This window comes from Heptranchias perlo, chromosome 4, assembly GCF_035084215.1.
Source record: "Heptranchias perlo isolate sHepPer1 chromosome 4, sHepPer1.hap1, whole genome shotgun sequence".
NCBI lineage: Eukaryota > Metazoa > Chordata > Chondrichthyes > Hexanchiformes > Hexanchidae > Heptranchias > Heptranchias perlo.
In genome coordinates, this window is record NC_090328.1 from 16170762 (window position 1) to 16197412 (window position 26651).

The window sequence follows — 26651 nt, forward strand, 5'->3', positions numbered from 1 at the left end:
AAGTGTGGCCTCACCAATGCCTTGTACAACTTCAACAAGACATCCCAACTCCTGCATTCAATGTTCTGACCAATGAAACCAAGCATGCCAAATGCCTTCTTCACCACCCTATCCACCTGTGACTCCACTTTCAAGGAGCTATGAACCTGTACTCCTAGATCTCTTTGTTCTCTAACTCTCCCCAACGCCCTACCATTAACGGAGTAGGTCCTGGCCCGATTCGATCTACCAAAATGCATCACCTCACATTTATCTAAATTAAACTCCATCTGCCATTCATCGGCCCACTGGCCCAATTTATCAAGATCCCGTTGCAATCCTAGATAACCTTCTTCACTGTCCACAATGCCACCAATCTTGGTGTCATCTGCAAACTTACTAACCATGCCTCCTAAATTCTCATCCAAATCATTAATATAAATAACAAATAACAGCGGACCCAGCACCGATCCCTGAGGCACACCGCTGGACACAGGCATCCAGTTTGAAAAACAACCCTCTACAACCACCCTCTGTCTTCTGTCGTCAAGCCAATTTTGTATCCAATTGGCTACCTCACCTTGGATCCCATGAGATTTAACCTTATGTAACAACCTACCATGCGGTACCTTGTCAAAGGCTTTGCTGAAGTCCATGTAGACCACGTCTACTGCACAGCCCTCATCTATCTTCTTGGTTACCCCTTCAAAAAACTCAATCAAATTCGTGAGACATGATTTTCCTCTCACAAAACCATGCTGACTGTTCCTAATTAGTCCCTGCCTCTCCAAATGCCTGCAGATCCTGTCCCTCAGAATGACCTTGTTGATCCTTAAGAGGCCCTACTCTCTCCCTAGTTACCCTTTTGCCCTTTATGTATTTGTAGAAGCTCTTTGGATTCTCCTTTGCCTTATCTGCCAAAGCAATCTCATGTCCCCTTTTTGCCCTCCTGATTTCTCTCTTAACTCTACTCCGGCAATCTCTATACTCTTCAAGGGATCCACTTGATCCCAGCTGCCTATGCATGTCATATGCCTCCTTCTTCTTTTTGACTAGGGCCACAATCTCCCGAGTCATCCAAGGTTCCCTACTTCTACCAGCCTTGCCCTTCACTTTATAAGGAATGTGCTTACCCTGAACCCTGGTTAACACACTTTTGAAAGCCTCCCGCTTACGAGACATCCCTTTGCCTGCCAACAGACTCTCCCAATCAACTTCTGAAAGTTCCTGTCTAATACCATCAAAATTGGCCTTTCCCCAATTTAGAATTTTAACTTTTGGGCCAGACCTATCCTTCTCCATAGCTATCTTAAAACTAATGGAATTATGATCACTGGTCCCAAAGTGATCCCTCACTAACACTTCTGTCACCTGCCCTTCCTTATTTCCCAAGAGGAGGTCAAGTTTTGCCCCCTCTCTAGTCGGGCCATCCACATACTGAATGAGAAATTCCTCCCGAATACACTCAACAAATTTCTCTCCATCCAAGCCCCTAATGCTATGGCTGTCCCAGTCAATGTTGGGAAAGTTAAAGTCCCCCACTATTACCACCCTATTTTTCTTGCAGCTGTCTGTAATCTCCTTACATATTTGCTCCTCAATTTCCCGTTGACTATTTGGGGGTCTGTGGTACAATCCTATCAAAATGATCTCTCCCTTCTTATTTTTCAGTTCTACCCATATAGACTCAGTGGGCGAACCCTCGGATATATCCCCTCTCACTACTGCCGTAATGTTCTCCCTAATCAAGAACGCAACTCCCCCTCCTCTCTTACCTCCTGCTCTATCTTTCCTATAGCATCTGTACCCTGGAACATTGAGCTGCCAGTCCTGCCCCTCCCTTAGCCATGTTTCAGTAATAGCTATAACATCCCAGTCCCATGTACCCATCCATGCCCTGAGTTCATCTGCCTTGCCCATCAGACTTCTTGCATTGAAATAAATGCAGTTTAATCTAGACTTCCCTTGGTCTTTGCCCTGCTTTCTCAGACCATCTGTCCGGTCATGTTCTGTACACTCTCCCTTACTGCCTTTTTCTGTCACCACTTTATTTCCCACTGACTTCCTGCATCGGTTCCCATCCCCCTGCCACATTAGTTTAAACCCTCCCCAACAGCACTAGCAAACACTCCCCCTAGGACATTGGTTCCAGTCCTGCCCAGATGCAGACCATCCAATTTGTACTGGTCCCACCTCCCCCAGAACCGGTTCCAATGGCCCAGGAATTTGAATCCCTCCCTCTTGCACCATCTCTCAAGCCACGTATTCATCTTAGCTATCCTGTCATTCCTACTCTGACTAGCCCGTGGCACTGGTAGCAATCCTGAGATTACTAACTTTGAGGTCCTGCTCTTTAGTTTAACTCCTAACTCCCTAAATTCAGCTTGTAGGACCTCATCCTGTTTTTTACCTATATCGTTGGTACCTATATGCACCACGACAACTGGCTGTTCACCCTCTCCCTCCAGAATGTCCTGCAGCCGCTCCGAGACATCCTTGACCCTTGCATCAGGGAGGCAACATACCATCCTGGAGTCTCGGTTGCGTCCGCAGAAACGCCTGTCTATTCCCCTTACAATCGAGTCCCCTATCACTATAGCTCTGCCACTCTTTTTCCTGCCCTCCTGTGCAGCAGAGCCAGCCACGGTGCCATGAACCTGGCCACTGCCACCTTCCCCTGGTGAGCCATCTCCCCCAACAGTATCCAAAACGGTATACCTGTTTTGGAGGGAGATGACCGCAGGGGACCCCTGCACTGCCTTCCTACTCTTCCTCTGTCTGTTGGTCACCCATTCACTATCTCCCTCAGTAATTTTTATCTGCAGTGTGACCAACTCACTGAACGTGCTATCCACGACTTTCTCAGCATCGCGGATGCTCCAAAGTGAGTCCATCCGCAGCTCCAGAGCCGTCAAGGGGTCAAACAGTAGCTGCAGCTGGACACACTTCCCGCAGGTGAAGGAATCAGGGACACAGGAAGGATCCCTGAATTCCCACATCCCACAAGAGGAACATGACACGGCTGTGGGATCTCCTGCCATGACTTAACCCTTAAGTTAGCTTAACAACAACTACAATGTCAAGAGAAAAAAAAGGAAAGAAAAACTACTTACCACTCCCTTTAAGGAGTTTGCTCCTTTAAATTTTTCTTAATTTGGAGAAAATTAACTCCACTCGGGACCTTGATTTACTAAAAAAAAACGCTACTTCCTATAAGACCTGCAGACCTTCCCTTTCTTTTTACTTTTGTTGCTGTAGATAAGTAGAAATACTCACCTGAACCTACTCACCAATCAGGTGCCTCCCCTGTGTCGCGTCCCTTTCTGATTCCTGACGTCACTTCGAACTCGGTCGCAGCTCCGCTCGGCTCGGCTCCTCTCAGCGCTCTGAAATCCCGCCTTTTATCGGACGCTCCCTCCGCTCGGCTCGGCTCCTCTCAGCTGTTCTCAGCGCTCTGAAATCCCGCCTTTTATCGGACGCTCCCTCCGCTCGGCTCGGCTTGGCTCCTCTCAGCCGAGCCGAGATTTTCAAGAATATCTTCCTTACCACATTTTTAAAATTTACAATGGGAGTGAATTTCTTGGGGGAAGGGTGTCCCCCGCTCAACCACTGCAACTTTGGAAGAAGAGCCATAGAAACCCTGGAAAACGACTTCACCAGAAGATGAAATGAGTTACACCGCTATTGCCTCATTGAAAAAATCTGTGCCTGCCGGTGGCCTGCAGAATGAGTTACACACAGGTTTCCTGGATCTACTCATTTGCATTCCAGTTGGTGCAGTCATTGGTGTAAACCCGGTGTAAGTTGGGCGTAAGAAGCTGTACTACCTGGAAACTTCTGTGCAGCCTTTAAAAAGACAGTTCAGTCCGCACTTATCAGCAACAGACTGGGGGATAAACAGCTAAGAGAAGGGACAGTGCTTGGTTCTTTCACTCCACTCTCTGATAACTTCACTGCATGCCCTAGCAATATTTTTATCTTGCTTGTACAGAATTATGAACACTCAAGGACCATCTGGACGGCGCCAAGAGAGAAGAAGAACGCACAACTTCACTCATTCAGTTCTTCATGGCCTCCTGGAGGGCATTGACGGCTGGATGAACAGACTCCTGGGTGTAGATGCCACCAAGTCACCTAGAATTATCACTCGTGTCACCTGGAAGGAAGTGGCAGCGACACTAACTGCCAACTCCCTCACCCGCAGGACTGCAGACCAGTGCCGCAAAGAGTTCCACCTCCTCAGCAGGGCAGGCAAGATAATACAGTGGACGCCTCTGCCTTTTCTTCCTTGCTCACTCTTCACCCTCCCTCTTAAAGCAACACTTGAAGAACTAACCCGTAACAATACTCTAACAGCATTTTGCACTATGGCTACCCAGCTTCCCTCACAGCAATTACTTACACGAACAACCCTAAAACCCCTTCCTCCACATTGTGGAGATGCCGGTGATGGACTGGGGTTGACAATTGTAAACAATTTTACAACACCAAGTTATAGTCCAACAAATTTATTTTAAATTCCACAAGCTTTCGGAGGCTTCCTCCTTCCTCAGGTGAACGGTGTGGAAATGAAATTTTCGAATCCTTCGCATTTGAAAATCACAGAACAATGCCTGGTGATTACTGCCCGTTGCCAAGGCAATCACAGTGAGCAGACAGAAAGGTGTCACCTAAAAAGGCCACCGAATATACAAACCCCCCCAAAAAAAGAGAGAGAGAGGTGTCTCTGTCTCCTTAATCACAAGGGGGTGATGCTCACCCATTCTTAGCTTCAACCCTCCTTTCCTGCATATCCACCACAGCAACGGGCACCACAGGAGATGGAGGAAGATGGTGAAAAGGATGATGAGGACCAGTCCATCCAAGAGTCGCAGATGCATGATGCTGCCACCTCTCAGGACAGCAGCACATGACAACCCTCCAGCCTTCTCCCTCAGAGCACCACCCTAGTGGAGCGTGGCAAGTGAGACCAGGCTGCCCAGGAGCATCCTTCAGAGATGCAGTCAGTGGCACCTCCATGCCAGGAACCAGCTGCTATGAGAAGAGGGCCACTTCAGTCCCATGACCCTCCTGATCAGCATAAAGAACTCGCCACCTCCTGCGATCCAGGCCCTCGGGTGGGACTTAGAAGGAGCACTCAAATAGGTGAGAAAAAGGCACATGTAGGCACCCAGGGAAAGCACAGTGTTAGGAATGAGTAGGGTGATTGTTTGTTCGCATTTCGCAATTATTGTATTAAAATAGACCGTGCACTGCTATGACACTTTATTCATGGAGATAACAGTCATTCAGGAAAGAGGCACTCATTTGATGCTGACTTATTCATTCAAGTGTGGTAACTGGCACTGTCATGTTGGGCAAACAAGACTGATGTGTTGTTATGTGATAGGATGGGTGTGGATTGAGGGAATATATACTTATTTGCAAGTGGTGGAGAAGGAGGCCAGGCTGTGGCGTCCAAGGTAAACTGAGTTACAGAGGGAGAGACTTCCGAGAAGATTTGTCCTCTAATGCCCTCTGCAGCAGTCAGCAAGGACTCCTCTAAGTACATGTCACCCTGATGGTCTGCTCCATGTAGTTCTGGATCGACTGGAGCCAAGGTCTCCTCCTCAGCCATGTCAAATCACAGGCCTCCCTGAATGATGAAGTTGTGAAGGGCACTGCACGCTATTACTAATCCGGACACCCAATCTGGAGCATAGCGCATATCTTTTCCCGACCGGCCCAGGCAGTGAAAGTGGGCTTTCAACACCCCAATGGTCCTATCAACCACCAGCCTGGTAGCTGCATGTGCCTCATTGTAGTGCTCCTCTCCTGCTGTTCGGGGCACTCTGATTGGGGGCATCAGTCATGGGAGGAAGGGGGTATGCATGGTCACCCAGAAGCCAACCAACGTATCTGAGTCTCTTCCCTGAAGAGATCGGGGAGAGCCAAATGCCGAAGATTGAAGACATCATGGCAACTTCCTGCATATGAGGCATTGACGTGGAGGATCTCCGCTTGTTGTCACACACTATCTGGACACTGAAGGAGTGGAATCCCTTCCGGTTCATGTAGCTGAGGTAGTGTTCTGTGGGCGGCCTCAATGCAGTGTGGGTGCCATTGATTGCACCCTGGACCTGGGGTAACCAGCAACCCCATAAAACTGTATGGTCCTTTCTCTCTGCTGCCTTGTTGTGATGCCATATTTTTGAATTAGGCTGCTCTGCTGTAGAAGGCGCCAGTGATCTGATGAATCTATGCCCATACTGTACCCTCCTGTGCCGCAGAAGATGAGGGTGCTGGTCAACCTTATTGTTACTGAGAAAGTCATAGCCACTGAAAGAGCAGTGAGGGCAGATGAGCGTAGCTGCCGATCTTTAAGCAGCAGCTCACCGAGATGCCCTTTTGCCCATAGGAAAAGCCAGATGTGCTCCTAAGATGCCCTGATTGCAGGTGGGGGAAGGAGATACAAGAACTCTAAAAGTAGCAACGCAAGTTAATAAGGCCATAATAAAAGCAAACCAAGCACTGGGGTTCATTTCAAGAGGGATAGAATTGAAAAGCAGAGAAGTTAGGTTAAACTTGTATAGAACCTTGTTTAAACTGCACTTGGAGTACTGTGCACAGTTCTTGTCTCCATATTGTAAAAAGGATATAGAAGTACCAGAGAAGGTGCAAAGAAGATTTATAAGGATGATACGAGAACTGAGAGGTTATATCTGTCAGGAAAGATTGAACAGGCTGGGGCTCTTTTCTCTAGAAAAGAGGAGGCTGAGGGCTGAACTGCTAGAGGCCTTTAAGATTATAAAAGGGTTTGATAGTGTAGACGTAGAGAAGATGTTTCCACTTGCGGGGGAGACCGGAACTAGGGGCCATAAATATAAGATCAGCACTAATAACTCCAAAAGGGAATTCAGGAGAAGCTTCTTTACCCAGAGAGTGGTTAGAATGTGGATCTCGCTACCACAAGGAGTAGTTGAGGCGAATAGCATAAATGCATTTACGGGGACGCTAGATAAGTACATGAGGAAGAAAGGAATAGAAGGATATGTTGATAGAATTAAATGAAGAAGGGTGGGAGGAGACTCGTGTGGAGCATAAACATCGGCATGGACCAGTTGGGCCGAATGGCCTGTTTCTGTGCTGTACATTCTATGTAATTCTGTGTAGTATGTAATCTTCCGGTGGACTGACTCTGTGAAGAGCAGTCAGAATCAAGTGCAATTCTTTGTAGGAAAACATGCAAAATGAAAAGGGTCTGAAAAGCGTTTCCAAGCTGCAGAAATCAGCTTGTAAAGCTCAACTTCACAAACTTCTCACTTCTGCCTTGATCAGGTGATTGCGACAGCTGCTGTGCCTTATTTATCTCAGGCTAACTGGCCCAGAGTGCAATAGCAGTGCGCACCCAGGAAACTCGCCGCTGCCACTCCACTCTGACATATGCAAATGAGACCAGAGGCCACCTGATCGGCGGTTCTCGGGAAGGCACAAGTGAGGGAACTTGGGGGAAGTGTTTTAAAGGCGCACAAGCGGCGGAAACGTCTTCCACCTGAATTTCTTCACTAAACAAAATTTCCTGCACGGTAAGTACGTTGAAAACAGCGAGGAAGCTCACCCACTATTAACATTAACATTTTAATGTTAAAATCCAAATCTGTAACAACAACCTGTAACTTCATCAATTTCACTCAAATGGTTTTCATAAATACCTTTTATATACTAGGGGTTACAAAGTTTCACCAATACTCAAAAAAAGATTCTTATAATATAGTCAATGGGTTGGGAATATTATGTATGTAAATTTACAGTTAACATTGCTGGAAGTGTTTCTCAGAGGCTGTTTCCTCTTTGATACCACATACTTCATTCCTTCTCAACTGCTTTTAACTCTCTGTAAACTCAAAGTCCATCCAATACTTGATAGCTGCTCCTATATCTGGAGAGGCTGATAAAGCACCTCTCTCAAATTTCCTGGACAGGAGACAAGAAAATGTTTACATTTTGATAAGTGGTCCGCCTCTTATCGTTTTAATTTTACCGTATCTCTGTCACAACCTTTCTTGTATTTCTCTATTTTATTGATACTACAGTGGTCCATGTTCCTCTGAACTTCCCTCTCTGAGAGAAGCTCCAAATATACCATTCCTGGTCTCACGTCCCCGCCGTGTTGAAATCAAGGTCCACTACTCCATCTCCTACTCTTACTCATTCTCTTCCGGGACCTCAAAACTGCAAAACTTCTTACCTCTCTCAGCCTTTCTTAAAGTCTACAGGTGTTTAAAACCCAAACTTGGCATCACCTAATCACAACTGCCTACACTATGACAGTGACTACACTTCATTGGCTGTAAAGCACTTTAGGACGTCCTGAGGTTGTGAAAGGTGCTCTATAAATGCAAGTTATTTCCTTTCCTTCAGTTCCTTTTTCTGATTTGATCAGCTTTTTTCCTCTCAAAGTTGGTACGTTGTTCTCCTACATTACGGCTTTCGCCCTCAACTTGGTTTGATCAGGCACGTTTTAAATTGGGGGAAGGCAAATTTTACAGAACTAAGAGGTGATTTGGCAGAAGTGGACTGGACACAACTAGGTGAGGAGAAATCAGTGGCAAGCCAGTGGGAGGCACTAAAAAGTGAAATTCTACGGGTAAAATGCAGACACGTCCCCTCAAAGAGAAAGGGTGGCACTGCCAAATTTAGAGCCCCCTGGTTGTCCAGAAGTATACGGGGCAAGATAAACCAGAAAAAGAAAGCTTATGACTGTCACAGAAAACAAAATACTTCAGAAAGCCTAGAGGAGTATAGAAAGTACAGGGATGATGTAAAAAAGGAAATAAGGAAAGCAAAGGGAGGGCATGAAAAAATATTAGCTAGTAAGATTAAAGAAAACTCAAAGATGTTTTATCAATACATTAAGAACAAGAGGATAGCTAAGGGAAAGGTGGGACCTATCAGGGATGATAAGGGTAACTTGTGTGTAGAAGCAGAGGATGTGGGTAGGGTTTTAAATGGATATTTTGTCTCCGTATTCACAAAGGAAAGGGATGATCCTGATGTAGTAGTTAAAGAGGAGAGGTGTGAAATATTGGATAAGGTAAACATAACGAGAGAGGAAGTACTGGAGGGACTGGAATCCTTGAAAGTTGATAAGTCACCAGGGATTGTTTCTAGGCTTTTGAAGGAAGCCAGGGAGGAAATAGCGGATGCTCTGAGGATCATTTTCCAATCCTGACTAGATACAGAGGAGGTACCAGAGGACTGGAAGACTGCAAACGTAGTACCATTGTTTAAAAAGGGTACGAGGGAAAGGCCTAACAATTATAGGCCGGTCAGTCTTACCTCGGTGGTGGGCAAACTATGAGAATCAATACTGAGAGATAGGATAAACTGTCACTTGGAAAGGCATGGTTTAATCAGGGATAGTCAGCATGGATTTGTTCAGGGAAGGTCATGCCTTACAAATCTGATTAAATTCTTTGAGGAAGGTACAAGGAGGATTGATGAGGGTAGTGCAGTGGATGTTGTCTACATGGCTTTTAGTCAGGCATTTGACAAGGTCCCACATGGCAGACTGGTCAGAAAGGTAAAAGCCCATGAGATACAGGGAAGTGTGGCGAATTGGATCCAAAATTGGCTCAGTAACAGGAAACAAAGGGTAAAAGTCGATGGATGTCTTTGCGAATGGAAATCCCTTTCCAGTGGTGTGCCACAGGGCTCAGTGTTGGGTCCCTTGCTGTTTGTGGTATATATTAATGATTTGGACTTGAATGTAGGGGGCATGATTGGCAAATTCGCAGACGACACAAAACTTGGCCGTGTAGTTGATAGTGAAGAGGATAGCTGTAGACTCCAAGAAGATATCAATGGATTGGTGGAGTGGGCGGAAAAGTGGCAAATGGAGTTCAACCCAGAGAAGTGCGGGGTAATGCACTTAGGGAGGGCAAACAGTAAAAGGGAATAGGCAGTAAACGGGAATATATTGAGAGGGGTAGAGGAAGTGAGAGACCTTGGAGTGCATGTGCACAGGTCCCTGAAGGTGGCAGTACAGGTAGATAAGGTTGTAAAGAAGGCATACGGAATGCTCTCCGTTATTAACCGAGGTTTAGAATACAAAAGCAGGGATGTAATGATGGAACTGCATAAAAAGCTGGTAAGGCCACAGCTGGAGTATTGTGCGCAGTTCTGGTCACCACATTACAGGAAGGACGAAATTGCCCTGGAGAGAGTGCAGAGAAGATTTACAAGAATGTTGCCAGGGCTTGAAAATTGCAGCTACGAGGAGAGATTGGATAGTGTGGGGTTGTTTTCCTTGGAGCAGAGGACGCTGAGGGGTGACTTGATTGAGGTGTACAAAATTATGAGGCGCCCAGATAAAGTAGACAGGAAGGACCTGTTTCCCCTATTGGAGAGTTCAAGAACTAGAGGACATAGATTTAAGCTGAATGGCGGAAGGATTAGAGGGGACATGAGGAGAAACTTTTTTACCCAGAGGGTGGTGGGTGTATGGAATTCGCTGCCCGAATTGGTGGTAGAGGCAGGGACCCTCAACTCTTTTAAAAAGTACCTGGACCTGCACCTAAAGTGCTGTAAGCTGCAGGGCTATGGACGGGTGCTGGAAGGTGGGATTAGAATGGGCACCTGGTTGTTCATCGAGCTGGCGTGGACACGATGGGCCGAATGGCCCCCTTCTGTGCTGTATCTTTTCTATGGTTCTATGGTTCTATAATAAAAATTACTAAAATATTGGGTAATGCTTGGACTATGGGGAGGATTCTCCTCCTCAGGACAGAATTCTGGTGGACTTGGATTTCCATCCTCCCCTCCACACCCACCCCCTTCCCCGAGCCTTTTTCCTGGGCCGGGCCTCAATACTTACGCACGCCCGGCTCCCAGCAGGATTCTCGCCGCCAAGAGGTAGTCCGTCTGTGCAAAGGCAGAGAGTTCTGTTGGTGCTCCAGCAGGACGGCCCTGGCTGAGGCCGGCTCCTTCGACGGGTAAGTGACGGGAGAGAGGTGGTGGAGGGAGAGGAGGAGCACCACAAGGCCCTCTCCTTCCACTGAGGGCTCGACAGAGCTGTGAACCGACGCCTCCCGGGGCCTTACGCCACCATCCTCTTGGTGACCTGTGTACCGGCGATAACGCCAGCGGTACAAGGAAAATTTGCATGCGGCAAGTGGTGGCGGTGGGGGGGTGGGTGGTGTTGTGGGCAACGACGGTCCTGGCAGGGTCGGGGGAGGAGGTGGTATCCCGGTTAGGGCAGTGAGGCAGTGGTAGGCATATACCACTAATTTCACACTTTTTTTCATCGTCATCCTGCCCAATTCCGGGTGGGATTGAAGAGGAAAATATCCCCCCCCCCACCACTTTGTGTCTGTATAAGTAGGCAATTATGAATAAATGGGTGAGTGAATGCACATTTACATTTATCTGAGAGAGACAGGAGTGATGACAAATACATGTGTGAGGATGAGGAGCAGAGTAGTATAAAACTTTCTGTGGCAGTCGGATTATGTGAGGAGTGTAAACAATATTATACAAATAATGCTTATTCTAGGTTATTTTGCTAGATATAATTGCCTATACTTTTGCCTCTGCCCTAATTTGATATGGGCACCAGGTGCCAAGAGCCAGAAGCACGTGCTGAGACCAGAATCCCTGGAGGGAACAGATGAAGAGGATCCAGTCACAGCTCTGGAATGGGATCCGCTGTCCACCGACTACCTACTGGTGGCCAATCTACACAATGGAATCCGGCTGGTTGATTCGGAGTCTCTTTCCTGCATTACGACCTTCAGTTTCCCCAGTGCTGCCGCTTCAGTGCAATGTTTGGCTTGGGTTCCCAGTGCTCCGGGGATGTTTATAACTGGAGGTAGGAATAAAATTGTCAAAACCTCCCCAAAAACGATTTTTTTTATCCTGATTTGTACTAGTTATAGGAACATAGGAATATAGGAACAGGAGTAGGCCATTCAGCCTCTCGAGCCTGCTCCGCCATTTGATAAGATCATGGCTGATCTGTGATCTAGCTCCATATACTTGCTTTTGGCCCATATCCCTTAATACCTTTGGTTGCCAAAAAGCTATCTATCTCACATTTAAATTTAGCAATTGAGCTGGCATCAATTGCCGTTTGCGGAAGAGAGTTCCAAACTTCTACCACCCTTTGTGTGTAGAAATGTTTTCTAATCTCACTCCTGAAAGGTCTGGCTCTAATTTTTAGACTGTGCCCCCGACTCCTAGAATCCCCAACCAGTGGAAATAGTTTCTCTCTATCCACCCTATCTGTTCCCTTAATATCTTATAAACTTCGATCAGATCACCACTTAACCTTCTAAACTCAAGAGAATACAACCCCAATTTGTGTAATCTCTCATCATAACTTAACCCTTGAAGTCCGGGTATCATTCTAGTAAACCTACCCTGCACTTCCTCCAAGGCCATTATGTCCTTCCGAAGGTGCGATGCCCAGAACTGCTCACAGTACTCCAGGTGCGGTCTAACCAGGGTTTTGTATAGCTGCAGCATAACTTCTGCCCCCTTGTACTCTAGTCCTCTAGATATAAAGGTCAGCATTCCATTAGCCTTCTTGATTATTTTCTGCACCTGTTCATGACACTTCAATGATCTATGTACCTGAACCCCTAAGTCCCTTTGGACATCCACTGTTTTTAACTTTTTACCATTTAGAAAGTACCCTGTTCTATCCTTTTTTGATCCAAAGTGGATGACCTCACATTTGTCTACATTGAATTCCATTTGCCACAGTTTTGCCCATTCACCTAATCTATCAATATACCTTTGTAATTTTATGTTTTCATCCACACTGCTTACAATGCCACCAATCTTTGTGTTATCGGCAAACTTAGATATGAGACTTTCTGTGCCTTCATCTAAGTCGTTAATGGGTAATTATCTTACCCATTAAGAGAACTAAGCCTGTAATAGTGAGCTCTGAATTGTGTCACCCGTGGATATGTGAATTTCCACGTGGTTCTTCTGATCTCCTGCTCTAACCTCGGCAGGATATCAGCAGAACTTCCGGAGAAGTGATTTAGGTAATTTCTCTGGTGGTGGGAAGGGGGGAGGGGGAGGGTTCCACTCATCACCTGCCAGAAATCTCCCAAAAAATTCCAGGCAAGATTTTCATTCAAGATTATCCGTAAAAGCAAGAATCAATTTATACATATATCACACTCCTCACATTAAAAAACTCCTCAAGAGCGTTTCACAAGGGAGAGAAGTAGAAACCAAGCACGGAGAAAAAAGTTTTAAAGGGGGAGACCGAGGAAGGGGTGGGTTGAAGAGACAGAGCTTTAGGAGGCTTCTGAAGGCCGCTAAGCAAGGTGGTTTTGGAAGAGCGTTCCAGAGGGCAGGGACATAGTGGCTTTGTAACCTTATCCTCACACATGGGAGACACTGTGTTTGAGAAAGTGCTATCAGCTCTTACTACTGGTACCATCTGTTAAATTGTGTACTTATTTATATTACTTTTGCATGAGTAAACAATAGCTTAGCTTTGCCCATTAGGTTACTAGTTCACGTGAGTGAAAAATAAAAATAAAAATAAAAATACTAATGCCCACTTATGAATTATTAGGTGTCAGCTGTGGCTCAGTGGTAACATGCATGCCACTGAGTCAGAAAGTTGTGGGTTCTAATCCCACCCCAGAGGCTTGACCACATGATCTAGGCTTACACTCCACGGTCGGAGGTGCCGTCTTTTGGATGAGATGTTAAACTGAGGCTCGGTCTGCCCTCTCAGGTGGACGTAAAAGATCCCACAGCACTATTCCGAGGAAGAGCAGGGGAGTTCTCCCCGGTGTCCTGGCCAATATTTATCCCTCAACCACTGTCACTAAAACGGATTATCTGGTCATTATCTCATTGCTGTTTGTGGGAGCTTGCTGTGCGCAAATTGGCTGCCGCGTTTCCTACTTTACAATAATGACTACACTTCAAAAGTTCTTCATTGGCTGTAAAGCATTCTGGGACATCCTGAGGTCGTGAAAGGCGCTATATAAATGCAAGTCTTTCTTCCTTCATTCTTTGTGATCTCACAGTTATTTTGTAACTGAGGTACCGGTTGGATTATATGAGTGGTATCTGAAATCCCCTTGTTCCTTTCCTGCTAGCCTTAAAGTTGAGAGGTTTATGCAGCCCTTTAGCTGAAACTAAAGCTGGTAGTACCTAGTATTATTTTGTCAATGTCCAGACGGTTTCAGAGTGACAAGCTTGTGCAGCCTATTGTCTGAAACCGAAACTGTGTGATTAACTATGGACTCATTGTGCTGTTTGCCTACCATCTTTCTCATACTCCTATTTTCTTTTTCTGTTCATTAGACTCTCAAGTTGGTGTCTTGCGTGTTTGGAATGTCTCAAGAACAACACCAATAGATAATTTCAAGTTGAAGAAGACGGGATTTCATGCCTTACATGTGCTGAATTCCCCACCAAAGAAAAAATGTAGGTAGCAATTTGAAATATCATGGCCTATGGTGAGGATAGGAAAGTTAATCGACTATGGTTATGGTGCTTGCTTCAGTCCATAATAATACTGAGTCAAATTGGTATCAGTTTATAATATTTACCTGCTACATATGTAATTTTACAGCAGCAAGTTGTATTCTCTTGCAATGAATTATACTCTTAAATGCATTCTTGTTCTAAATTACAATTTTTTGCATTTTTTTTTCTTTTGCTCATTAAGGTGAGGATGTCTGTTTGGGTGTCAGTGTCAACATTAACCGCAGATATAGTGCAACACAGCCAACTGCAAAGTTCCTACAATTCTGCCTCAGCCACACTCTGAACAGGCTAGGGCTCTTTACTCTAGAAAAGACAAGTCTGAGGGGTGGCCTGTTAAGTCTTTTCAGGGGTTTGGTAGGGTAGACATAGAGAAGATGTTTCTACCTGTGGGGGAGACCAAAACTAGAGGTCATAAATATAAGATAGTCACTAATAAATCCAATAGGGAATTCAGGAGAAACTTCTTTATCCAGGGAGTAGTTCGAATGTGGAATTCGCTACTGCAAGGAGTGGTTGAGGCAATTAGTGTAGATGCATTTAAGGGGAAGCTAGATAAACACATGAGGGAGAAAGAAATAGATGGATATGTTGATTGGGTTAGATGAAGACAGGTGGGAGAAGGCTTGTGTGGAGCATAAACGCTGACATAGACCAGTTGGGCCGAATGGCCTGTTTCTGTGCTATAAATTTTATGTAATTCTATGTAACCCTCTGCAGAGCATCACCCACTGCACTTGTGTGAATTTTGCCTCCTCACATAGGGTTATCCTTTGATGTCCCTTAATAAGACTGTCAGTTGCTAATAAGTTATGCGCAGTTTGTGTAATGGACCCATGCCCACTAGAAGCTGGGTTGTGACAGCAGAATTTCACATAGAAACACTGCAACTACCAGGGAGGGGACTTCACCCCATCATTCCTGATTAAATTTGGAGTTAAGCCATTGTGCCACCTATCCTCCTTTCTCAAATGTACTCTTGGAGTTTTAGGAATGTTCATTTTTAACGGGGACAAAATAAAGAACTAATGATTAAACAGAGGATTCTTTGCAATAAATAACTGGTGAGAAATTGCATACAATTTCATTGATGTAATAGAGCTGCTGGCAAACAATCAAAAACTTCATTAAAGGTACCTTTTTGCAAGGTTCACTAAAATTTATATCGAGAAAAATTGAGTCTTCTGCTTGAGGGCCTTATCTCGAGACTTCAATAGGGAACAAAAGACAATCAATTCAGGCCTAAAAGAGATCGGCCCCAATTAATGTTTTCCAACAGGAAGAACAGCACCAGGCACTGAGTAGCTAGTGACAATACAACAGAACTCCAGTAGTTCCATCGCATGGGTAGAAACCTTAAGGCCAGATGTGCCTGCAGAACAGTCACAGTTCAGTAAGCCCTAGAGTCATTAGTATTTGCAGTAAGTTGTGTTACTCAGAATCCTGCTCCTCAATAATTGCATGGCAACAGAACAAATGCACACCGTCTAGTTATAGAAGTTTTTTTTTAAATAAATACAATTTTTTTGTCAATATTTTGTTTTCTCTTTTTAGATGAGTTGCGTAACAATAAAACTAAAATATCTTTGTGGGTATAATGTCTCATGCATTAAACCAAAATTGATGCTTTCAAGAACAAAACGCCCCAAAACTGTCAATGGGCTATTTAATAGTGTCCATCAGTGTCAACTAATGGGGATAATTGACTAGCTTGGCGTGTAGTTGAAGTGCTGTAGGTTAACGACAGCCATTCCAAAGGAAAGAAATGTTAGAAATGACCTTTCATGATATTCCTTTCAGGCTTTTCTGCACATTCACCTTCAAAGAACCACCATACATCATCGACTAGTGAAGCCGTCCCCCCTCCCACCCTCTCTCAAAATCAAGCATTTTCTCTTCCTCCTGGGCATGCTGTGTGTTGCTTCATGGATGGCGGAGTTGGGCTGTATGACATGGGAGCTAAGAAGTGGAACTTTCTGAGAGATTTGGTAGGCTTTAGGGAAAGATTTATCTTTCTAACTTGTGCCAGTAGTGACTATATCAATAGTATCCTTTGTGCTGTAATGTTGAAAGGCAAATAATTATGGAGATACCATAATTAGAAAATGTTAACAGACCCAAACAGGTCTAGTTTTTATTTTGTATTCCAGGGTCACGTTGAAACAATCTTTGACTGTAAATTTAAACCAGACGACCCCAACCTCCTAGCCACGGCGTCATTTGATGGGACAATAAAAGTGTGGGATATAAACACCTTGACAGCAGTCTACACGTCCCCTGGTAATGAGGGAGTAATCTACTCCCTGTCCTGGGCCCCAGGTAAGATATCAGTGGTCAGGTTCTTCGGAGCCCCTCGTCAGTACTGCTAAGCACCAAGTACACATCATGCCGAGCAGGGGGTGGGGCCATTGAAGCTGCATCACATCGCCCTTGCATGGACTATTCCTTTTATTGAGAAGCTCGGGTGAAGGGTTAAAGTTATCATCCAGAAGATTACAAAGAATGCATGAAAAGACGAGGCAAATCAGGAAATGGTGATTAGGGGATGCTGAGGCTTGGGTTTTAAGAACCTGTTATCAATTGCTAAATTTAAATCTGAGATAGACAGCTTTTTGGCAACCAAAGGTATTAAGGGATATGGGCCAAAGGCAGGTATATGGAGTTAGATCACAGATCAGCCATGATCTTATCAAATGGCGGAGCAGGCACGAGGGGCTGAATGGCCTACTCCTGTTCCTATGTTCCTATGCTTCCTAAAGTAAAGACAGGGAGATAAGGAGCTGTTGCAAGAATGCAGCAGAGGGTGTAGATAGAGGGAAAGGAAGTGAGTGAAACCAGGGTCTGACAACCACCTCAGAGAATTGAAACGACCTTGTGGGATTTAAAAGTATCTATGAAAGCTGGCCTATTTAAAACACTAATGTATGACATGAAATGCAATAAGATAGATTGTCCTCCGCCCTGGTGAATCAGCGTTCCCCATTGAAGGCAATGGAAATAATAATGGGGAGAGATGTAAAACGAGCTGCCGATTCGCTAACTCCCATTTTACGCTATCGTACAAAGTCAAGACCTACCCCATTTAATCATGCCGTTGGTAGGATTCCACAGATACCATCTTCCTCTTGGTGCGCCGCTCAAGTGGCCATTCTTCATGTGTGAGCTTAGACACTGGTTATTGAAAGACCCGGGAGGGTGGGGATGCGGGGGAGGCGAGGGGTGGGACTGAGGGCGCGCACCACAGCCAAGTCAGAACCCATCCTAATGTTATGTTATCACATCTGCACTTTCCAGGAGTTGCTCCTTTAAATCGATACTCATTTTAAATGTATATCTAAGTGTGCCTGTAAGGCCTTTATCTGTAGTGGCTAGAAAAAAGGTCAGTTTAATCATTTAGAAATTTTTTAATGTAAGCGGTCCATACTTCACAACAATGTATTAATGTGCTTTTTACTTGAAGGTGACCTAAACTGCATTGCAGGCGCAACCTCACGCAACGGAGCTTTTATATGGGATGTGAGAAAAGGAAAAACAATTACTAGATTTAATGAGGTAATTTGCTAGATTTTATCTTCTTACAGTTATATGCAGAAAGTAGGATGCAAGTTAACTTTTTTGTATTTTCATAGAATCATAGAAAATTTACGGCACAGAAGGAGGCCGTTCGGCCCATCATGTCCCCGCCGGTTGAGAATCGAGCCACCCAGCCTAATCCCACTTTCCCGCATTTGGTCCGTAGCCCTGCAGGTCACGGCTCTTCAGGTGCACATCCAGGTATTTTTTAAATGAGTTGAGGGTTTCTGCCTCGACCACCCTCTCAGGCAGTGAGTTCCAGACCCCCACCACCCTCTGGGTGAAAAAGGTTTTGCTCATTTCTGCTCGAATCCTTCTACCAATCACTTTAAATCTATGCCCCCTGGTTCTTGACCCCTCCACTAAGGGAAAAAGGTCCTTCCTATCCATTCTATCTAGGCCCCTCATCATTTTGTACACCTCAATCAAATCACCCCTCAGCCTCCTCTGTTCCAAGGAAAACAACCCAATCTATCCAATCTGTCATCATAGCTAAAATTCTCCAGTCCTGGCAACATCCTCGTAAATCTCCTCTGAACCCTCTCTAGTGCAATTACATCCTTCCTGTAATGTGACCAGAACTGTACGCACTACTCAAGCTGTGGCCTAACTAGTGTTTTATACAGTTCCAGCATAACATCCCTGCTTTTATATTCTATGCCTCAGCCAATAAAGGAAAGCATTCCATATGCCTTCTTAACCACCTTATCTACCTGTTCTGCTACCATCAGGGATCGGTGGACATGCACTCCAAAGTCCCTCACTTTCTCTACAACTCTCAGTATCCTCCCATTTATTGTGTATTCCCTTGCCTTGTTTGCTGTCCCCAAATGCATTACCTCACACGTCTCTGGATTGAATTCCATTTGCCACTTTTCTGCCCATCTGACCAGTCCATTGATATGTTCCTGCAGTCTACAGCTTTCCTCCTCACTATCAACCACACGGCTTGTCTTTGTGTCATTGGCAAATTTCTTAATCATGCCCCTATGTTTAAGTCCAAATCATTAATGTATACCACAAAAAGCCAAGGACCTAGTACCGAGCCCTGCGGCACCCCACTGGAAACAGTCTTCCAGTCGACCATTACCCTTTGCTTCCTGCCACTGAGCCAATTTTGGATCCAATTTGCCACATTCCCTTGGACCCCATGCCCTTTACTTTTTTGACCAATCTGCTATGTAATGTATGGAAATGTGTCAGTAAATTTGCACATAACAAGGTATCAAATGACCAACCTTGTCAAAAGCCTTGCTAAAATCCATGTAGACTACATCAATTGTGCTACCATCTTCTTGTCATCTCCTCGAAAAATTCAATCAAGTTAGTCAGACACAACCTCCCCTTAACAAATCCGTGCTGATTGTCCTTGATTAGTCCATGCCTTTCTAAGTGACAGTTTATCTTGTCCGTCAGAATTGATTCCAATAATTTGCCCACCACTGAGGTTAGGCTGAGTGGCCTATAATTACTCAGCCTATTCCTCGCTCCCTTTATAAACAACGCTACAACGTTAGTAGTCCTCCAATCCTCCGGCACTATGCCTGTATCCAGTGACATTTGGAAAATGATTGTTAAAGCTTCCGCTATTTCCTCCCTGGCTTCTTTTAGCAGTCTGGGATACATTTCATCCGGCCCTGGTGATTTATCCACTTTCAAAGATGCTAATCCCCTTAATACTTCCTATGGTAGTATACTGTACAGTCATGAATAATATGAGATCTGATTTGTCTATTTGGAAATGTCTGCAATAGAAAGAAAGAAAGGCTTGCTTTTATATAGCGCCTTTCACGTCCTCAGAATGTCCCATAGCACTCGGCAGTCAATGAAGTGCTTTTGAAGTGCAGTCACTGTTGTAATGTATGGAAATGCGTCAGTAAATTTGCACATAACAAGGTATCAAATGACCAGATAATCTGTTTTAGTGGTGTTGGTTGAGGGACAAATACTGGCCAGGGCATTTCCCCTGATTTTCTTTGAATAGTGCCATGGAATCTTTTACATCTACCTGAAATGGCAAATAGAGCCTCAGTTTAGCATCTCATCCAAACAACAGCACCTCCAATAAAGCATTCCCTGAGTACTGCACTGAAGTGGCAGCCTATATTATGTGCTCAAGTCTCTGGAGTAGCTTGAACCCACAACCTTCTGATTCAAACATGAGAGTGCTATCACTGAGCCGCAGCGGACCCCTCTGTATTTAGCGTTATCTGTCCTTTCCTGGAGTGTGCTGTGTAGCTTTTCATCAGTAACTAAGGGCAGCAATTTACCTGACTTCAAACAAGCTGCCCATTCCTTATAATCTACTGAATTTCATAGAAGTTACAACATGGAAACAGGCCCTTCGGCCCAACATGTCCATGTCGCCCAGTTTATACCACTAAGCTAGTCCCAATTGCCTGCACTTGGCCCATATCCCTCGATACCCATCTTCCCCATGTAACTGTCCAAATGCTTTTTAAAAGACAAAATTGTACCCGCCTCTACTACTGCCTCTGGCAGCTCGTTCCAGACACTCACCACCCTTTGAGTGAAAAAATTGCCCCTCTGGATCCTTTTGTATCTCTCCCCTCTCACCTTAAATCTGTGCCCCCTCGTTATAGACTCCCCTACCTTTGGGAAAAGATTTTGACTATCGACCTTATCTATGCCCCTCATTATTTTATAGACTTCTATAAGATCACCCCTTAACCTCCTACTCTCCAGGGAATAAAGTCCCAGTCTGTCTAACCTCTCCCTGTAAGTCAAACCATCAAGTCCCGGTAGCATCCTAGTAAATCTTTTCTGCACTCTTTCTAGTTTAATAATATCCTTTCTATAATAGGGTGACCAGAACTGTACACAGTACTCCAAGTGTGGCCTCACCAATGCCCTGTACAACTTCAACAAGACATCCCAACTCCTGCATTCAATGTTCTGACCAATGAAACCAAGCATGCTGAATGCCTTCTTCACCACCCTATCCACCTGTGACTCCACTTTCAAGGAGCTATGAATCTGTACTCCTAGATCTCTTTGTTCTATAACTCTCCCCAACGCCCTACCATTAACGGAGTAGGTCCTGGCCCGATTCGATCTACCAAAATGCATCACCTCACATTTATCTAAATTAAACTCCATCTGCCATTCATCGGCCCACTGGCCCAATTTATCAAGATCCCGTTGCAATCCTAGATAACCTTCTTCACTGTCCACAATGCCACCAATCTTGGTGTCATCTGCAAACTTACTAACCATGCCTCCTAAATTCTCATCCAAATCATTAATATAAATAACAAATAACAGCGGACCCAGCACCGATCCCTGAGGCACACCGCTGGACACAGGCATCCAGTTTGAAAAACAACCCTCGACAACCACCCTCTGTCTTCTGTCGTCAAGCCAATTTTGTATCCAATTGGCTACCTCACCTTGGATCCCATGAGATTTAACCTTATGTAACAACCTACCATGCGGTACCTTGTCAAATGCTTTGCTGAAGTCCATGTAGACCACGTCTACTGCACAGCCCTCATCTATCTTCTTGGTTACCCCTTCAAAAAACTCAATCAAATTCGTGAGACATGATTTTCCTCTCACAAAACCATGCTGACTGTTCCTAATTAGTCCCTGCCTCTCCAAATGCCTGTAGATTCTGTCCCTCAGAATACCCTCTAACAACTTACCCACTACAGATGTCAGGCTCACTGGTCTGTAGTTCCCAGGCTTTTCCCTGCCGCCCTTCCTAAACAAAGGCACAACATTTGCTACCCTCCAATCTTCAGGCACCTCACCTGTAGCGGTGGATGATTCAAATATCTCTGCTAGGGGACCCGCAATTTCCTCCCTAACCTCCCATAACGTCCTGGGATACATTTCATCAGGTCCCGGAGATTTATCTACCTTGATGCGCGTTAAGACTTCCAGCACCTCCCTCTCTGTAATATGTACACTCCTCAAGACATCACTATTTATTTCCCCAAGTTCCCTAACATCCATGCCTTTCTCAACCGTAAATACCGATGTGAAATATTCATTCAGGATTTCACTCCACCCATTGCTTTATTCCACCTTTTATTTATCTTTTGCATCTTGTTTTACAACAAACGTATTCAGTACATGGGATTATATACCATAAAAATTGCAAACCAAGCACTGAGATTTATTTCTGGAGGAATAGAATTGAAAAGCAGAGCAGTTATGTTAAATATGCTTAGAACATTGGTTAGACCACACTTGGAGGTTGTGCTCAGTTCTGGTCTCAATATTACAAAAAGGATATAGAGGTGCTGGAGAAGGTGCAAAAAAGATTTACAAGGATGATACCATAACTGAGTGGTTATATCTATCAGGAAAGACTGAACAGGCTGGGGTTCTTTTCTCTAGAAAAGAGAAGGCTGAGGGGTTACCTGATAGAGGTCTTTAAAATTATGAAGGGGGTTTGATAGGGTAGACGTAGAGAGGATGTTTCCACAAGGTGTCATGAATACAAGATTGTCACTAATAAATCCAATAAGGAATTCAGGAGAAACCTCTTTTCCCAGAGAGTGGATAGAATGTGGAACTCGCTACCATGTGGAATAGTTGAAGCGTACAGCATAGATGCATTTAAGGAGAAGCTAAATAAGCACATGAGGGAGAAAGGAATAGAAAGATATGCTGATTAGGTTAGATGAAGTAGGGTGAGAGGAGGCTTGTGTGGAGCGTAAACTCTGGCATAGTCCAGTTGGGCCGAATGGCTTATTTCTTTGCTGTAAATTCTATGTAATTAAACTGACATTTATCCATCTTAATAAAATAAAGTAAAATTGGAGATAACAGAATTGTGTAGTTTATGACTAAACTTGATTGGGGTTGATTTACATTTTCTAAAGCTCTGTCATCTGTACTCTTTTTGTTCCTTTTGCTAGTGTTAAGGATAGCACTGCTGACTATTCCTTAGACTACACTGATTGCCATAGTGGTGTTATCAATACGGTCATGAATCACAAAGTACTATTTAATTCAGAATTTCACTAGAGCATATACAAGGTACTCTGAACATTAGTATCAAACTGTAAAATATAAGCATGCACTTCACTGGTGTGCGTCACATGGCATTACATCACTTCAATTAGAATATCACAAACCACCATCAGCTTGCAGCCATTTCTTAGTCTCTTCACATATCCCTGCTCATCATTGAGTTCCCAACCACTGCAACTTTAACACAGGTCTTGAATGTGATATATAGAATTATGGTTTCAATTTATATCTAGAATAAACAGAAACATTGCGTTTCAAGGCTATAACACATCTCAGGAATCAGGTGATGTTTGTAAACAATAACAACAATAACAGCTTGCATTTATACAATGCCTTAAACATAGTAAAACATCCCAAGGCGCTTCACAGGAACGATTATCAAACAAAATTTGACACCGAGCCACATAAGGAGATATTAGGACAAGTGACCAAAAGCTTGGTCTAAGAGGTAGGTTTTAAGGAGCGGCTTAAAGGAGGAGAGAGAGCTGGAGAGGCACAGAGGTTTAGGGAGGGAATTGCAGAGTTTAGGGCCTAGGTAGCTGAAGGCACGGCCAGCAATGGTGGAGCGATGAAAATTGGGGATGTGCAACAGGCCAGAATTGGAGGAGCTCAGAAATCTCGGAAGGTTGTAGGGCTGGAGAAGGCTACAGAGATAGGGAAGGGTGAGGCCACTTTAGGGATTTGAAAAGAAGGATGAGAATTGCCGGACCGGAAGCCAATGTCTGTCAGCGAGCGCAGGGGTGATGGGTGAACAGGACTTGGTACGAGTATTCAAACTTCACCTGCAAAGAATTAAATGTGTCCTATTACAGTGTCATCTAAGGTCTACGGTGTTATGTACATCTGTAACAGCTGTTTGAACCCTGGTATATAATTTGTTGGGTAAATAGTAGACAGTGGTATCGACTGTCTTACTTTACTTCCCCAATGTTCCATGCCTCCTATCTCCTTTATTCTTACACTTCATGCCTCACACATTCCCCTAATGTACCTCACTGCCTTCCTAACATTGTACTGTATAAGAAACAATTTATTGTGCTTCTGAAATACAAGTAAGTTTTTCTTCTATCTCTTTCTTTCTTGGATAAGTACTTGAAACGAAAAATGTGCAGGGCTACGGGGATAGGGTGGGGCATTGGGACTAGCTGGATTGCTCATGCATAGAGCCGGCGCTGACTTGATGGGCAGAATGGCCTCCTTCCATGCTGGAACCTTCTATGATTCTATTTCTTTCTCTCTTTCCTTTCTTTGTTTCTTTGTTTCTCTTTCTTTCTCTCTTTCCTTTCTTTTTTTCTTTCTTTCTTATACTCTGACGTCTTTTATCACCTCGTGTCACCCGATGCCTGATGCCCATCATGACTGATGACTTGATATTGATTTTCACAGCGAGGTTGCGGGGGGGGGGGGAGCCGCAGGTGGGAAGGGTGCGGGGAGCCCAGTAGCAGGCGATGAACCTGGCAAGACCGGGGATGTGGAGGCCCTGCCGATCTTAACAGCAGGGCCTCATTTGAATAAAATTCTTCAGATTTCCGCCCGACACCCGGCCAGATTGACTCCCTGGCCAGCAGGCATGAGTGGGCATCTGGCGGCAAGAGGCTGGGAACCTGTGTGAACAGTCTCTAGCAGTCAGGAGGAGGAGGGGGGAGCCTGTGGGAAGATCGGGAAGGGAGGAAGGCTGTCGGCAGGGATCGGGGGTGGGCGGGGGGGAAGGTGCAGCAAGGCCATGGAGGGATTTGAAGATGAGAACGAGGATTGTGAGTTTAATGCATTGCTGGACTAGTAACCAGTGTAGGTCAGGAGGGATGGGAGTGATGGGTGAGTGGGACTTAGTGCAGCTGAGTTTTGAACAAGTTAAAGTTGGACAAAGGGGAACTCAGACCCCCATTGTATGGGTGGGAGAGGGACCTCGAGGCACATCAGAGAGGAAGGTGGGAAACTGCCTGCTTATCAGGGAAATAACCTCGAGCAGTCTGTATCCATGCGTGGACACCTCCACCCCCCTCCCCCCCCCCCGATGTTGAGAAGTACTTTACCTTGTGACACCCCTGCATCAATTCCTTTCATGCAAAGGCCACAAAGTGTCTGCCAAAGTTGTTCAAGTACTGCACAAACTCATTTAAATAAGACAACGAAAGATTAAAACGTGTGACTCATTGTACATGGATTTACATGCATTTTTGACCGCCATCTGAGCCATTACTAGGGTCAGAAAGTGAAATGTAGAACACTCCTAAACAGCCTCTGGCACAGCTCAGCTTTAGCATCAATTTTACCCTATTTGGGTATCTATCATAAAGTGGATAATAAATCCAATCAAATGTTTCTAACCAAATTGTAGGTTAATATAGAGACTATATTTTCGACTTGAAGATTAACTTCTATTGAAGGCATCACTTTCAGCTCTCCAGGCACCCTGATTGAGGCTTTGTCAAAGAAAAATGCTGATTCTGGCATGTAATGTTCCACTCGCAGGTTAAATAAAGAATACCACATAGCTAGGCTGGAGAGTGTTACAAACCTAAAACACATCAAGGGATTCAGATGATATAAAGCCATGAAGCAAAGCTCGAGCACATCATCAGCTTCATGTGGACTCCAAGATGCTTCATTCTTGTTTCCAAGTACTATAATAGCAATGTTAGTGCTCAGAAGCCCATTAATGAAACAAAACTACAGTACATTGATGCGCCATTACATAACTTCAATCGGCTGTTGTTGGACATGTTGGAAAGTTAAGGGTTAATAATTGAACTAACCTGTATAACTACAACTGGAAGCAACAGATAAATAGTAAACCAGAAGGGACGTGGGAGAAGAAAGGATGGATTATATAGCCTACTTCAAAGGTCTGACAACGATCTGCCTGTGCAAAGAGATAGTGACTGGAACGACATTGACCATGAGTGATTAATGTATAACTTTAGGGACTAGTATAATAAGCATAGAGAGAGGGATCAATTAACCATGGTATAGAGTGGATGTTTAGGTAAATAAACTGACAATAGACTGTTCTTGAAAGAATCCAAGAACAGATCAATCAGGCTGTCTTATCTGTGAAATATACCTTTCGAGTAGGCAAACTGAGGTGTATAGAAGAGTGGATTTTTCCAGAGTTAGTTGGGAGAGCTTGAAAGAGAGAGGAACCCAAAGCTGCTCCTGTATACGGTATAGATTGATCACCTGTAATGTATATCAGTAATATCTGTTCCGTATATCCCACTATCAAGTGCCTTGTACTTACTCGAAGTGTGTTGTGGTGAACCTTAGAAGGAACAGGTCAACAGCTGTGTAGCTAGTTTCTTTTTAGATGTCCAATTGAACATCCTGATTTTATTTCAATATGCTGGTATATTTGCTGTCTTTTATTATTCCTTTAAGCATGGAAAAAATGGAATTTTCTGTATTGCCTGGAGCCACAAAGATTCCAAAAGAATAGCGACATGTAGTGGGGATGGATTCTGGTAAGTGCTGTTTCTGTCACTTGTCTCATTTTTAAAATTGCTAATAGTATGCAAGGATGCTAGGAGACGTATATGGTATACAGACATTTGTATGCTTTATAATAGACTGGAGCAACCTGATTTACCTTAGCC

At 44.5% G+C, this 26651-nt stretch overlaps 1 protein-coding gene across 2 annotated transcripts in view; it reads left to right on the top strand.

Annotated features, from left to right (window-relative positions):
- The window catches only part of wdr17 (WD repeat domain 17), a 147536-nt gene that overhangs the window by 52517 nt on the left and 68368 nt on the right, over positions 1–26651 (top strand). For both annotated transcript variants that reach the window (XM_067982517.1, XM_067982516.1), the window contains 6 exons: positions 11576–11827; positions 14299–14421; positions 16282–16469; positions 16632–16800; positions 17942–18033; positions 26437–26519. In XM_067982517.1, coding sequence (XP_067838618.1) covers positions 11576–11827; positions 14299–14421; positions 16282–16469; positions 16632–16800; positions 17942–18033; positions 26437–26519 — 907 coding nt within the window. The remainder of the gene's footprint in view (positions 1–11575; positions 11828–14298; positions 14422–16281; positions 16470–16631; positions 16801–17941; positions 18034–26436; positions 26520–26651) is intronic.